This window comes from Trypanosoma rangeli, assembly GCF_003719475.1.
Source record: "Trypanosoma rangeli strain AM80 chromosome Unknown Tra_15.4_contig_00419, whole genome shotgun sequence".
Taxonomy (NCBI): Eukaryota; Euglenozoa; class Kinetoplastea; order Trypanosomatida; family Trypanosomatidae; genus Trypanosoma; species Trypanosoma rangeli.
This window is the reverse complement of record NW_021706164.1, coordinates 426-14,552: the sequence shown is the minus strand read 5'-3', so window position 1 is coordinate 14,552 and position 14,127 is coordinate 426. Positions and strand designations below refer to the sequence as shown.

Below are 14,127 nucleotides of genomic sequence, written 5' to 3'. Positions count from 1 at the left end.
GCTCACATCAACAATTTCCTGCGCCGTCTCCAGAGGTGCGGTCCCCTCGTCCAACTCAACAATTTCCTGCTCCGCCTGCAGAGGTGCGGTCCCCTCGTCAAGCTCAACAATTTCCTGCTCCGCCTGCAGAGGTGCAGTCCCCTCGTCCAGCTCAACAATTTCCTGCTCCGCCTCACGTGGTGCGGTCCCCTCGCCCACTTCAGTGATCATGTTCATTTTTTCAAGAATAACAGCTTTTTCGGTGTTGTGTATTCGTGATGATGTAGCTATGTTGTTTTCTTGAAGTTGGCTTATTTGTTCTTGTGTATTTTGGTATAATTGACTTTCGGATATTGTTGTTTGGGATTTTGTTTGAATGCTTGTTGTCATCATCGGCGTTACTGGTTGTGTAAAGTACGTGTTTTGTTCCTCTTCTAGTTGTTGAAGTGTATCTGTAAGTGATGCAAGGCGTTTCTGGATGTAAGCTTTTGCGGTTTGATTGTGGTCCTCTTCCTCTTCTGATTTTTCCTCGTTTAGTTGAAAATCATGTTGAATTTGATAGTTTGTCAGTGTGTCGCTGACTACATTGTTATAGGGGCAGTGTGGTGACTGTAGAGATTCATACATCGTGAGGTCCGTGAGCGTTTGTTGATCCCAGTATGGGCTTTGTCGCTGATTTGCTGAACGCGTTTTGAGTTCCGTCGATGGACGGCGCTCTTCATGTTCATAAATGTGGTGATGCAAGTTTTTTGTTGTGTCAAATTCCTCGCGTTGCTGATCGGAAGGAGTGCCCTCACGTTCACCAGGCATTGTATCCGCGCTGGCGGCTTTGTGTTCCAACTCTGTATCAGTGTCGGTTGACGTGACAGAGGAGCTGCGGGAGGAGTCGAGCGGTGCAGCGTTTGGAGGGTGATGCTTCGTATTGTCCTGCAATGGCCTGCCCTCATCGTTGTGAAACACGCCGTGTTGGAGGAGTACCGGTACAGTAATTGTTGCGGCGTGTGAGGACAGCTGCAATTTGTCTTCGGCTTCCGCATGCCTGGGCTTTCCAAGATTCGTCTCACTTATTTCCAGCAGTGGAGCTGAGCGTGGTCGTGGCGACAGCCGATCACCTCGTGGTGTTTCCCTTTGCATGCCTCTTACCACTGCACTTTTATGCCGTTCCGCCATCACGGCTAGGGTGGCCCGTGAGCTGCCCTCATCGAGGGCTATTGACCGACGATCCTCCTCTTCTGTCGCCCTTGACAGTGTCAGGGCAGCCTCCAACGCCTCATAGTTTTCTGTGACCCTCTCGCTCGGTGTGAGAAAATCATATTGGCATCGCTGCTGCCACGAGCCGGAAGAGATGACGTTGCGAAAAAAGCCTGTTCCCGGTGGGCTCTGCCTCAATGAGGTGACCGTTGAGGACTGTTCGTGTCCGTCCGAGATGCTGCCCATCATCGTTTTCACACCAGAACCTTCGTGCGCCCCAGCAACGTCCTCCGTCGCAAGAATTTCTCCGTTGGACACACCCGTGCTTTCGTCTTGACGTGACGCTGGACATAAGTGCGGATTACATCCTTCCTTTAACTCAACCACTACGCGAAAGGTGTCTGTGCAATTACACACGCTTCGTGGTGTCAGTAAGGTGTAAGTGTTGAAGTTCCTGTCTAGGTAGGTGATGTACGCGACCACCAGGTTTAGCAGGGAGGCGTCCCCCGCGATGGCTTCAACGATGTCCTCAAAGGAGGTGGGGGCCTTTCCCCTTGGAACCATCAGCTTTGAGGCGCCGACGCAATTGCCGCTCCTTGTCACGAACGTCACTTCCCAGTAGCCGAGATCGCTGGTGTGGGCGGCGTCGCTGCCGCCGTCTCTGGAGAAATTGCTCCCCATCCTTAAGTCGGTTGCCGCGCTGTGACGTCCAAGGGTGCCCGGCGTATGGCGAGTCGACACCGATCCGCCCGCGAAGCCCAGTGAACGCCACGATTGTGGCGGCTGCAGTTGGTGAGTGCGGTTATTGCTAACATGCATCAGCGACTCATTTGGTGCACGTACCTCCTGTGGCTCCAGCTGGCGCAAGCCGTATAGCTGCGGCGGGAGTGTCTCCCTGCTGGACGTAAAATGATGGCTAAGAACTCTTTGCCGCGTTTGTGGGGGGGATCTTTGGTGTTCCGTGGCGGTCCCCGCCCTATTTTGACTACTATGCATTTATTCGCACCTCCCTGGAGGTCACACCACAGACTCCTTGTGTTCCTCAACACCTTTTTCCTCCTTTCTTTTTCCCGCTTTTCTGCTGCTTCCCGCGGAGTATTAACTGCTGCTCACGACTGCTCCCCCCACCACACACACACACACTATTGCAGCAGCAGCCAGCGTAGCAACGTTATCCACGACGTGCAGAGTCGCAAGGTATGACAAGGAGAGTCCGTCTTATTTCTACTTCCTGCGTGGTAGGAAATAGCGTGGCAGGCACGTTTCTTCGGTCACTTTTTGACCCAATACTCTCCTTACCGCAAGCAACTTAACTGAGATTCTCTATATATTATATAATATATATATATATTATATATATAACTGCGCTAGAGAAAAGAATGCACCCCGTATTCTACAAAGTACCAACAAATAATGTTTTTGACCCAACACCTTCCTCCCCGCAAGCAACTTAACTGAGATTCTCTATATATTATATAATATATATATATATATATATATAACTGCGCTAGAGAAAAGAATGCACCCCGTATTCTCCTAAACAGAACCAACAAATAATGAAAGGTGTGATTGTGAAACGTGGGTGTCAACAAAAATAGACAGAAAAATTTAAAAAAGCGGCAATCGTGGCACATAACTCCTGGCAAAAAATTAAATTAAATTAATAATAATGACACATTCTTCATTCGGTCATTGGTTTGGCTTCACTTTGTCTCTTTGCTTCTAAAGGCCGGACAGCCCTCACTGCATGGGTCCCCGCATGCAATGCCACGTATACGCATGTGTGGATCCCCGCTGAAGACAAACACAAACACGCAAATAATAATAATAATAATAATTCAGCAAAAAAAAAACACAGTGGTTCCTTCGTTTTGGTTAATGTACATAAAAGGGGCTGCTGCCAGTGCCCCGGCCGCACCTCGCCGTGGAGAATAGCCTCAAAAGGCAAAAGAGATGCAGGTGGGGCAGACGCGTCTTCTCGCCCCGCGCCGCAGGCGTACCTCTGGTAGCCGGGGCTGCTTGGATGCGCACACACACGCGTAGCCACGGCGGCGGTAGCTGCCAACGAAAAGAAAAAAAATCACAACAAAAGACCGCCTTGTTTGCTCCACTGCATGCACGGGTTTTTTACACAAATGCACGTGGTGATGCGTGGCAGGAGACACGTAAAAACCATGGCATTACCCCCCGCACCTTCCTCCTCACTTCTGCCACCTCCACACACACAGACGCACACGTGCCCCGCCCATTATTCACCTGCAAGCGGCAACGGAGGTGTGACGCAGTTATATATATATATATATATCAGCAATCGCAGAAGCATTGAAGGTACTGCCACGATGTTTGGGGATTCGGAACACACAACACTTTTTCCTTCTCGCTGCCCTCGTCATCGCTGTGTGTTTTATTGGTTCTGCTGGTGTATACGCCCAGAAGCAGATGAAAGGAATATCGCCGCTCCATAGCGCGAGGCTAACCCGCGCCGCCGCTTGGAGTGCACGCGCGACTCCGGCCAGCAGAATAAATGCTTCGGCTCGTGCTGCGCGGATCACACGGCGGGGCAGACTCACCAATCGCGTGCAGCCGCGCAATCCCGTCCGGAATCTCGCTCCGCGGTTGCTCCACAACGGACGGATGCGGTACCGAGACTACCGAGGAAGAAGAGGACAAAAGCGGCGCAACATCGCAGAAGAACGTGTTTTGCAAGCAGGCAGCATCGGTCAGCGTCGTGGTCCTGTTTTCCAGTAACCCGTCGCCGTTGCTGGTTGGCGCTGATATCGCAGCACTGCATTAGGAACGTCTATCGTCGTTTGACACACACGCCGCTGGCGCACTCAACGAGGCCACAACGCCGCTCAACGAAGAGGGAGGCGCCGAAAAATTTAATAGCCACCTTGCCTCAGTGCTGGGACAAACTTCTTCCTTGTGCGCCATGAATGAGCAGTGAGCCGTCAGCAGCGCACTCGAGTTGTCCCCTACAGGCGTACGTACATTCGTGGGGACAACAAATACACAAAACTGTCATCCAATGCAGCAGCAATTCTCATGCGTCACACGGACGTAGCTGCAAAACTCCTCACTATAGTAGAAAACTGCATGAACCACATACGACAGCGGTGCGACTAGGCGCGTTAAATGTCGAAAGATAACGACCTCGTTCAAGTGAAAGTTGACGGCACTGTAAGTTGGTGGCATGCACTCCAGCGTCATAAATGCATCCTCATCTTCGTCGGCGCTCACCATGCCTGCGGTGAGTGCAACACCCCAGCGACGATCCTGCATCCAGCACGGACCCAACACCGCCTCCGCCTGAGCCGCAGCACACGCCATAAGAGGTCGCTGCGCGGCTGATGGCAGTGACCAACAACGAGGTCCGCAATTCCGTCAAAGATGCATTGAGAGCCCCGAGCGACGCACGGAATCAAAAGTGACGGCCTCTGTTGGTGCTCGTTTCGTCCGTCGTCCACCACCGACAGTGTGACGGGTTGACGCGTTGTTTCTGCATCAGCTTCCGCAGTCGCTCCACCCACCCGCGGGTGTCGTCCTCGGACTCTGGGAATGTGCAGGGGAACACAACCGAGAAAAAACCATCTACGGAAACGACCCTGTCTGCTTCCTGCAGGTGAATGAACCTGAGTTGTGAGAGACGCGAGTGCGGCCCCGAGCGAATTGCTGTGGAGAATGGGGACTCACATCGCTGTCGTTGAAGAACAGTCTGAATGGATGCCGCCTGGTCGAACGGTGGCTGCATCGTGCACGCGTACAGAATTATATCCCCGCCTCTTTCTTGCTAATGTCGCATGATACACGGGGAACAAACTTTTACTTCTTCTCCTTCCCGCAAAGCCTCGTTATGTGCATCAAATAAGCATCCACCCCCTTCCAATTGCTAAGGAAGTGGCAAGAGAAACAAAAAGAAAAAAAAAGCGGGAATGCGTACCCTTCACAAGCAAATACAAGGGGCAGGCACAAACACAAACGCGCCAAGGCATATCTCAATAGAGGGAGAATAAGAAAGAGGCAGACAGTAGTCACTGAAAGAGAAAGCTCGGTGTTGCAGACATCACGCTGCCCCGTCACGCTGCCGCTTCACTCTTCGTTTCCCATTCATAGACACCTCCATGGCTCGCTCGGCCTGGAGTCGGCGACGGCGCAAGAAGGAGGCCGCTTTTCCCCAAACAGCCTCCAGCCCCTTCTGATGCCGCGCAAACCCGGTCTTCGCCAGCTGCAATCCCTCCTCCGTCTCCCCCAACCAAAAGTCTTTGCTTCCTTGCGTTAGCAGTGCCAGGACGCTGTCCCACGCAGCCCGCGTCTCCGCATCGCGTCGGACGTGGACACCGCAGAGAAGGACGTACACGGGAGACTTGGTCAGGTGCATCGTCTCCAGAATGTGAATGCCTCCGTGCACGAGTGGATGCAGCTTCTCAAGCAGAATAGAAAGACTGGCACACTGTGGGACGCCGAAGACGAGCATGATTGCACCACCCTCTTCAACGTGCTCCACCGCAAAGCGAAGCTGCGGCACAAGAAAACTAAACCACGGCAGTACGGGCTGCACCTCACCGCTAACAATAACCTCCGCCCTGTTCCTATCAGCCTCGGTGTCGTGTGAGCGTCGCTCTGCGCTGCGCTGCCCGTGATCCTGCACCGCTCCACCATTGACGAAGTCAAACGTCCGCCCTCTAATAGATTCATGCCAGTCATTTTCCGTAATGCTTCCCTCAATAAACTCGTACCGCGCGGCCGCCGCTGGTGACTGCAGCCATGACACGTCGGATGCGATGCCGCCGTGACTGACGGGAAGCGATACCCCCACACCACGCCAATGAAGCTCCGACACGAGAAACTTTGACACACCGCCAGGAGCAGAGCCAAGGTCAAGAAAAGTGGGTGAACTCCATTCTTCCGCCTCTACCGCTTTCTCCAACGGTGGGTCACGTCTTGCCGGAGACGAGGGGGTAAAAAATTCCGGCGCAGCCCGCAGAAGCACACGCCCGGCATGCTCGCAGTACCGCTCACACAACCTCACGATGTCGCTGTTACCAAACGATGTCGCAGGTGTGGCAGTCGTACCGTCTTGCCGCTGCCTGTACCACCAATCCAACGCCTCCGACTGCCATCCTGCCGCACGTTCCCGCTCGAGCTCAGAATAAACTGCAGAAGCCGCCTGCAGATATTTGCGCCAACGATGACACTCACCAAAGCCGCTGCCCGCCGTTGCGCTAGGGGCATCAGCACCCGGTGCTGCGCTGGTCACACAGGCGTTCATTCCCCTGCCACACTTCACCCCTTTTCTGCAAACAAAAAAAAGTCTAAAACGGTTGCATCGAAGCAAGCAAAAGAAAAAAAACACACACATTTGTTTCTGACACGTGGGCGACGACCCCACACGCAGCGTAAGGAGGTCCCCATCACACACAACGCATAAAAAAAGAGGGGGGGGGGGGAGAGGGCGTCAAAAACAACCAAATAAACGAGCATCATGTAATGATATTACTCGAGGGAATTTCCCCCCACCCACCCACCCCAGTCGCTCCTCTCCTTTTCCTTCCTTCTAGTTCTCTGCCTCACACGTGCATGCACTCCGCGTTTCCCGTACCGCTAGCTGGGGCGACCCTAGTTCGCCGCAGGGTTTTTTTTGTTTCGCTCAATATTATAAATGTACAACTTCTTGAGCACTGTGTCCGTGCACTGACCAAAAGCAACATTTTCCTTGAAGCAGTCCGTGGACCACCGCGCTCCCGCCGCCTTCTGGCACTTTACGCCGACGTCGTATTCCTTCTTGCAGAATATCATCGCAATCCCCTCCAAATAGGCGCTCTTCTGCTTCTGACACACAAAATTGATGTCGTCGTTGACGCGAGACTGGAGGCACTTCTCCAGGTCCTGCCGTTGTTTATCGTACACGCTCGTGAACCTGTCCGCAAGCTCATTGAACTCTTTAGTGTTGCGGGACATTGTCATTTCACACGTATCACACCAAATATTGCTCTTGTTCGAGGTATTCTCTCTCTCTCTCTCTCTTGCACCCCCAACGTCTGTGATGTCCGACCTAAGTTTGGACTATTACCTTATCTTTACGGCTCTTAGTATATTCCGTGCTTCTAGCAGTGCATGTGGCGCCTCGTATATGCTATCTATATGTTATCTGATTGCAGCTTATCTCGTGTGGATGACGTTGCAACGTTAGTCGCGATATCCACTCACCGCTATCTTCTATTGACTTGTTGTTGCTCTCCAACACATTCATGTAAGTACAATGTATGCATGCATACACGTACATTACGTGTAGAAGGAGGGTTTTGGCGGCAAGCGGAAGCATGACAAGCGGAACAAAAAAAAAACAGAGAGCACAGAAAAAATTACATGCGTATTCAATTTTATATGCATGTGAGCAGCGGGATTGGGCCCTCCCGCACTCACAGAAAATGAAGAAGAGGAAGAGAAGCGACTGAGGGAATTACCCCCCAAGTGCCGATGTTTAGACGCATGCATGTGGCGAGGGGAGAGAGCAGATGAAAAGTAAATGATTTAAATTTCTTTTACTCGTTCTTATCCACCCTCCCTCTATTTCTCCTTCACTATCTTTCTCTCTCTCGTCCGTATCGCCCTTATTTGTTTGCTGCTGCTGCTGCTGCTGCTGCTGGAGGGGATGAGGTGCTCTTTAAATTTAATGTCCCCTCTTAACCCTTTTTCTTTATATTCTCTTCCCCCCTCCTGTCAGTGCCCTCACCCAGAGATATGGTGCACACACGGCAAGCTCGCTTCGCCCCCTCCCTCTCAACATCGAGGCGGCAGTATTATCCCCCTCCCCCTCCATGCATGTATGCATATCCTCCCAGCCCCAAAATTCCTTAACGGAGAGACGCAATAGAGCCGCCCCACCGTCTTGGCATTGCACGCATGCGTACTGAGCGGAGTGGAAGAATGGGGCATCCGTGCAAGCGAGCGGAGCAGACTAGCGGTGACGCTCAAGGAACAGCCGCACCCCAGAGGTGCCGATGAGTCGCCCTGACAACACCGCCCGTGCATGCAGTGCACTGCCCTCATCCACAAATGATGCCATGATGAACTCCACCATGTCACTTTTCTCCATGAGCGCTGTCGCTGCAAACGGGGCCACACTCCTGTCAATGTCATAATCCTTGTCGTCATCATCACCGACATGTTTGTTCGTGTGTCCCTTGCTATTCTTCTCCTTACTGTGCCGTTTCTCACTCCACTGATCACTGGCACCACCACCACTACCACCACCGGCAACCGGGTCCGTCGTGGATGAGGCAACAGGAGTGTCAGCATCATTGATGTTGTCATTCGCATCTATGAGTGCAAGAAATCCTTGTATGCCCCCAAGCGCGCGGAGGGCGAGGGCTCGAGGAGCCGCGGGCACGAGACGGGCGTCCACCAGACACGCCTGCTTTGCACACTCCACGGCGGATAGCGGGTAGTACTGCACCTTCCACCGTCTGCCATACATTTTGGTGTTCTGCAGACGCTTGAACATGGCCGCAGCGACGGTCTTGCTAGGAACCTCAAACGTGAGCGTCGCCCCATCCACCTCTTCCATAATACCGGCATCCGAGATGTGCTTCTGGTACTGTGGCAAGAGACGCCGCACGGCGCGGGTGTAGATGGCAGCCATGTTGCTTGGAAGGTCCGCCACGATGAAGGAGCCATGCAGAACCTCGGCGTCTTCCCCCTCACCGCAACGCTTTTTGGTTCCCCGCTCCCATTTCACCCTCGTCGTAGCATGGGGAACTATGACGTTTCGTGCCCCGTGGCGCTGCGTCAACGCGATCAGCGTGCTTCTTCTCGTGCTTTTTTGTCCTTGTTAACATTTCTCCCTACGCGTCTGCCACCTCACCCCGTGCCTCACACAACCGCTGCAAGCGAATAAAAGCCTATGTGTACTGTGTGCCGTGCGTGTTTGCGCAGGAATCCCCCCTCCCACACACCGACACGCAGCTGCTATCAATAGTGCAAAAACACCCAAACAGCCGTCCGTGAAGGCCCCAGCGACACTCACGCAGAAAAAAAAAAGTTAAAAGTTAAAAACGAGATCAAATAATAATAAAACATGGCAACCACTAATATATATATATATGTATTCTTTTTTTCTCTTGTTTTTATACCACTCCTGGACGCCGTACGGGATACAGGGAGAACGAGCGCACAGGGGAAATGCATTCAACCTCCTACTCTCTCGCTCTCCGTCGGTGGTGTAGTATTTGCCATCTTTACGGAGAGGTGTGTCTTCCCCGATACCTCATCTGCCCCCACAGGTGCAGCCACAGAGAGTGCAAAAACAGGTAAAAAAGGAAAAAGAAAAAGCATCCCACGGCGCTGCAGAGCAAAATGGGTGCGTCTCTCTTCTTCGCTCCGGATTTGCCTCGTTTCACTTACCGTCTGCCTTCATTCCCACCACACCTATCATCTTGCTGCAGCGCCCAAGAAGTTGTTATACACCACTTACAAAACATGTAATTGTGGAACGCAGTGGGGCTGACACCGACCAACGGTGCATGTGCAGGGGGTGAGCCGGGCGTGAGTTGTTGCTGCTGCAGTGCTGCTGCTGGTAGTGGTTTACCAGGTGCAGACGCCCCAAGACTCTCTTGCTGTGAGACAGAGGCGGGCGTGGAAGTCGCAATGCGCAAAGCGTTGTTCCTGTCAAGCGCCAATGCATGCATCACACCATCTGGGAGAGCGAAGAAGGGCAGTGTCTCCTCTGTTATTAGCGGGACTACCAACTCCACGGTCCTGCCGTCAAGGCTCATATGTTTCATTAGATTCGCACACCACAGGTCTGCTGCCAGTCGACACTCACGATGCAGATTCCAGAAGGCCTGCATGAGTTCACCAATGAGCCTACGATTCTCGTTATAGACATCAATGTTGGGGCCCCAGATAGGGTCGCAGTTACGCGAGAATCCTTCTTGCACTGGATTGTTGTTTCCCCCGCCGACGCCACCACCTGCGCATGCCTCTGGGTCTGCGTCCTCAGCGTTAAGTGATGCCTCAGCCCCGCACAGCTCCAACGCCACCCCCATAGCACCAATAAAAAAGGGTGTGGTTTGGGGAAGCGCCAGAGAGTGGCCGTCGCCGGCGTAACTGTCCGTACCGGCCGCAAAGCCACCTTGGCTTCGCATATTTCCTCGCAATGAAGTCCTGCTCATACACTCTTTATTGCCGCTCCTGAAACGGCGGTTATTGCTCCTACAACTACAACTACTAGTACTACTACCCCTAGAGCTGCCGCTGCTGCCTTGGCTGCTGTTACCACTTCGTGAAAGGAGAAGTCTCGGGCAATCTGGTTCTAGTCCAGTGGTCATTTCTAACTGAGGTGCATCATTGGCAGTGGCATTGGCAACAATAGAGCCTCCCAGGTCCTGAGTGGAATCGGGAAAAGGGCCCTTTCTCACCGCCGCAGCATCTGTGGCCGCGCGAGACAACCGTGCACACCAATCCTCTGCATACTCTTGATACTCCAGCATGAGGTCATGAAAAGCCCGCCGACAAGGGCGGCGGGGCGGAATAGGAGTACTACTGCTGCTACCGCCAAGCAGTATCTGCTGTGACGAAAGCCGAGCTGGCGATGACGAGGCCACGTTTCCGTTCTCCTCTAGCAAGGACGTGTGAAACCACTTGTCCTGTAGCAGCTCTTCCGCGCTGGGGCGTTGCGCCGGGTCCGCACAGGCGCACCGCTGCACAAACGAGGCAAAACGCAGCGACCACGGGCCGCAGCGCAACCGAGGAAGCGGACTGTGATGCCGCTTCATCCACCAGGGACAACCACCATCCGCCAGGTGAATAGCCAGCATCGCGAGCATCCAAATGTCGTGTGAAGGCGAAACTGAACAACGCGGATCCCGCGTATTATTTGTTGTCCGAAATGGAGGAACAGAGCCCGTTGCAGCTCCCTTCGTAAATTCCGGTTGCGAGGACATATCCCGCGCATTTACCGCAGATCCATTTTTCACGTCCTCCTCACTTGTAATGCACTCAGGAGGAGGGACATACTCCGATTCCTGCAGAGTAAAAAGATGAAGTTCATCCAGCTCCACCCCTGCACCCTCTGACATGGCGGTCTCAGGGATAACGGAAGACTGGCACTCCTTGTCCGACTTTAACGGGACACACTTTCGACACGCATCTAGAGCTGACACAGCCGTGTCGGCGCTTTGAGTGAGCGCCTCCATCAGTATTTTCTCCACCTGTGCATAGTACCCGTCTGCGAGGACGACGTGCTTCGTCCACTCCAGTGGGTCAAGTACGCCTGTGGATCCGGTGCAAACCCCTCCTGCCCCTGCGGCGGCTCCAGCGCCCTCATCCTCACCAATACCTTGGGTGCTGGAGCAACTGCAACTGCTGCGACTAACGGCATCCACGTCGCGTGTTCCCACCTCTGTCGTGTCCAGAAGCATCCCGCGCCACAGATCGTTGGCACCCCCCACCCCCGAGGAGACTGGTAGTGGAGCGGTGCGCTCTGTGTGGAGTGGTTTCATTGTATCCAGTGCCTCCCCAACATGGGAGGCGACAAAAATGTTCGTTGCCTTTAGACTCCCATGGGCCCCCCCGCCACGGTGCAGGACGACAAGCTGCTGAAGAACGGCATTTATGATGTTCCGAATAGCAGTTTCACGAAGAAGTTGTGAGGGTCGCGTCGCACAAACCCAGCTTTGAAAAACATCGTATATGCAGCCCTGATGCACCAGCGGCATTGATAGGGCAATAGCAAACAACGGTGACGCCTCTATGCGGTCGGTGGAGCCACTCGCACAAAAACTCATGCCAAGGCCACCATCTTCTACGGTATTCAAATCCACGTGGGAGCTCCTTGGAGGCCCATGTCCAGCTCTACCACGAGCCACCCGAGCGCGCGTGCCGTTATTCGTATGCGTGACGCCACGCGAGGCGGCAGTTGCTTTTCCGGAAGAAGTGCCTTGAGGAGGGGCCCCTGAACCCTTGAAGACCTCAGTAGGTTTGGAGTTCCGTTTTACTTTCCGCTGGACTTGCGGAATAGGCTTCACCGTCGCAGGAACCACTGGTTTCACACTCAGTCGTGAAGAAGCTGCTATAGTCGTCGTCGTTGCAGCTGCATTCATCTTCGTACGCTGTTTCTCGGAAAACTTCACAGAGGCTGGTGGCAACCCCAGCTTTCCCGCTTCGTTAACCTCCAATGGAATGATACTGACCCCCACGATGGGGAGCCGCCAATCGGCTGCATACGCACTATCCCGCTCATCCAAATCACCCACGTTAACCGTGTCGGCTTGGAAAACACTGTCGGACATCGTTTTCGCTCCAGTAAACTCACCCAAAACATTCACCCGTAACGAACCAGTGGGGCTACTGGCCCCAACCGAAAGCGACATTAAACCAGAATGCGTGGACAGTGGTGGGATGTTGAGCGACACCGCGTTCCTCCCCGTGTTCCCTGATAGCTGGTGTGCATTGTCCCCCGCCTCCAAAATAGTATCAGTGCATATGAGCGAATGCGGAGGATGGGCAGAGCTGGAAGAAACAAACAAAATGTCTTCATTCTCGTTTACGACGTCATTCGTCGACTCTGCGGCAGCCTTCTCTGTAGGGTGTAGGAAAACCTTTTCCAGTCTTTGCCGCAGTCGAAGAAAGAAAGCGGTGGAAAGCCACTCCCCACTGTTCTTCACGCCCTTCCCAGCATCTTCTTTGTGGCCCTCCACTGGACAATTTGGAGATGCATTCGACCCAGATGCCGCAGTTGAAGCGTCATCCACCCTTTCGCCCCCGCTACTATCCAAAATGGATTCTACACTGTTTTCTGGTATTAACCATGAGCGGGTGAAATCGGTCTGTGCAACGACTTCGCCCAACTTTTCTAGCAATGCCTTGTCGACCAAAAATGCACGTACGGCACACATCACTTTGGTGTCGGTTGAATAGCCACACACAATTTTGCTGCCACGACGTTTATTACGCTCCACCCCGCCACCCACCCATGTGTTTGCCGTCGCCGTGTTCGTTTTCAGCGTCTTCGCTCCTAGCAAAGACGCCTGTCCCTGGCTCTCAATAATGCTCTGGAGTGACTGTGAGTTGTATGAAATAGCAAGATGCACCGGTGAGGGTGTGATGCCGTCCATGGCCACTCCTGCGTGGAGAGGCTTCATGCAGTTCAAGTGACCGACTTGCTGTTCGTCACTGTGGCTCCCACTGTACCCCAGCGGCCTATTAAACACCGCACCGGAGTGCCCCCCGCGTCGTATATCGCACCCCATTGAAGGGCTCGTCAAGCAGAGAGCACAGGAAGCCGCCGGCAATTGTCACCTCCATCATGGAACTGTGCCTCCGCACCGTGTCGCTTGTGGAAAACAACAACTCTGGCGGTGACGTTGGCGAGGACGGCAATGCCCTTCGCCTGGGTTTCCTTTTCCCTGACTGTTTCCGCATCTTAATCCCCTTTTTCCAAAGAAAAAAAAATCCTCCACGTGGAAACTCTTGGCAACGCCGCACTCAACCCTCACACGAGAGAGAAGACGTCTCCCCGTGCACCAATTTCCGCCGTCGTTGTCGTTCTTGTTTGTGCGTTGGCAAACGCACAAGCACAAACAAGAAAATAAGAGAGCAGAAGCGAAAGAGAGAGAGAGAGAGAGAGAGAGAGACGTGCGCCCAGCCACCCAGAAAGAGGTGGGAAAGAGACGGGTTGGGGACGCATGCAGAGAGCGAAGCGATGGACACAGCAGACGACTGAGGAATGCTGGAGAGGAGGTGGGAAAAAAAGGAAGAAAAAAAATAAGTACAAAATAAGACAAACAAACAAACAAAAAAAAAGGTGAGTCCCCCGTCTGTATTTGTGTGCGTGGTTGTGTGTTTACACACGCACAACACACATGCATGCACAAGTAGGTAAAGCTGGGTGTGTATGTATCTCCGTGCGGGAGAACAGGGAAAGACGTTACCCGGTTCATTTGTCCTCTTCTTGAC

General features: G+C 53.3%; 7 protein-coding genes across 7 annotated transcripts, besides 9 other annotated features; all 7 read right to left on the bottom strand.

The window, feature by feature from the left end:
- On the bottom strand, window positions 1-2,166 carry TraAM80_08472 (putative microtubule-associated protein Gb4; the record flags this gene model as incomplete). Its single annotated transcript, XM_029385222.1, has 1 exon — window positions 1-2,166. A coding segment is annotated over one exon (2,166 nt), but the record flags the coding sequence as incomplete, so codon positions are not given.
- A 328-nt stretch (window positions 2,167-2,494) lies between these two features.
- Window positions 2,495-2,531: a microsatellite.
- Window positions 2,532-2,635: 104 nt separating this feature from the next.
- Window positions 2,636-2,671: a microsatellite.
- A 316-nt stretch (window positions 2,672-2,987) lies between these two features.
- Window positions 2,988-3,008: a microsatellite.
- A 448-nt stretch (window positions 3,009-3,456) lies between these two features.
- Window positions 3,457-3,475: a microsatellite.
- Window positions 3,476-4,191: 716 nt separating this feature from the next.
- TraAM80_08471 (uncharacterized protein) lies at window positions 4,192-4,500 on the bottom strand (the record flags this gene model as incomplete). Its single annotated transcript, XM_029385221.1, has 1 exon — window positions 4,192-4,500. The coding sequence occupies one exon, from the start codon at window positions 4,498-4,500 to the stop codon at window positions 4,192-4,194; it is 309 nt and encodes a 102-aa protein (XP_029234942.1).
- A 91-nt stretch (window positions 4,501-4,591) lies between these two features.
- TraAM80_08470 (uncharacterized protein) lies at window positions 4,592-4,921 on the bottom strand (the record flags this gene model as incomplete). Its single annotated transcript, XM_029385220.1, has 1 exon — window positions 4,592-4,921. The coding sequence occupies one exon, from the start codon at window positions 4,919-4,921 to the stop codon at window positions 4,592-4,594; it is 330 nt and encodes a 109-aa protein (XP_029234941.1).
- Window positions 4,922-5,233: 312 nt separating this feature from the next.
- On the bottom strand, window positions 5,234-6,439 carry TraAM80_08469 (methyltransferase; the record flags this gene model as incomplete). The annotated part of the gene is made up of 1 exon (XM_029385219.1): window positions 5,234-6,439. One exon carries the CDS (start codon window positions 6,437-6,439, stop codon window positions 5,234-5,236), a length of 1,206 nt encoding a protein of 401 aa, XP_029234940.1.
- A 347-nt stretch (window positions 6,440-6,786) lies between these two features.
- Window positions 6,787-7,134, bottom strand: TraAM80_08468 (uncharacterized protein; the record flags this gene model as incomplete). Its single annotated transcript, XM_029385218.1, has 1 exon — window positions 6,787-7,134. One exon carries the CDS (start codon window positions 7,132-7,134, stop codon window positions 6,787-6,789), a length of 348 nt encoding a protein of 115 aa, XP_029234939.1.
- Window positions 7,135-7,175: 41 nt separating this feature from the next.
- Window positions 7,176-7,194: a microsatellite.
- Window positions 7,195-7,731: 537 nt separating this feature from the next.
- Window positions 7,732-7,768: a sequence feature (GA-rich).
- A 22-nt stretch (window positions 7,769-7,790) lies between these two features.
- Window positions 7,791-7,816: a microsatellite.
- A 312-nt stretch (window positions 7,817-8,128) lies between these two features.
- Window positions 8,129-8,812, bottom strand: TraAM80_08467 (uncharacterized protein; the record flags this gene model as incomplete). The annotated part of the gene is made up of 1 exon (XM_029385217.1): window positions 8,129-8,812. One exon carries the CDS (start codon window positions 8,810-8,812, stop codon window positions 8,129-8,131), a length of 684 nt encoding a protein of 227 aa, XP_029234938.1.
- Window positions 8,813-9,569: 757 nt separating this feature from the next.
- TraAM80_08466 (transferase) lies at window positions 9,570-13,421 on the bottom strand (the record flags this gene model as incomplete). Its single annotated transcript, XM_029385216.1, has 1 exon — window positions 9,570-13,421. The coding sequence occupies one exon, from the start codon at window positions 13,419-13,421 to the stop codon at window positions 9,570-9,572; it is 3,852 nt and encodes a 1,283-aa protein (XP_029234937.1).
- A 357-nt stretch (window positions 13,422-13,778) lies between these two features.
- Window positions 13,779-13,805: a microsatellite.
- A 111-nt stretch (window positions 13,806-13,916) lies between these two features.
- Window positions 13,917-13,974: a microsatellite.
- Between the last annotated feature and the right edge of the window lie 153 nt (window positions 13,975-14,127).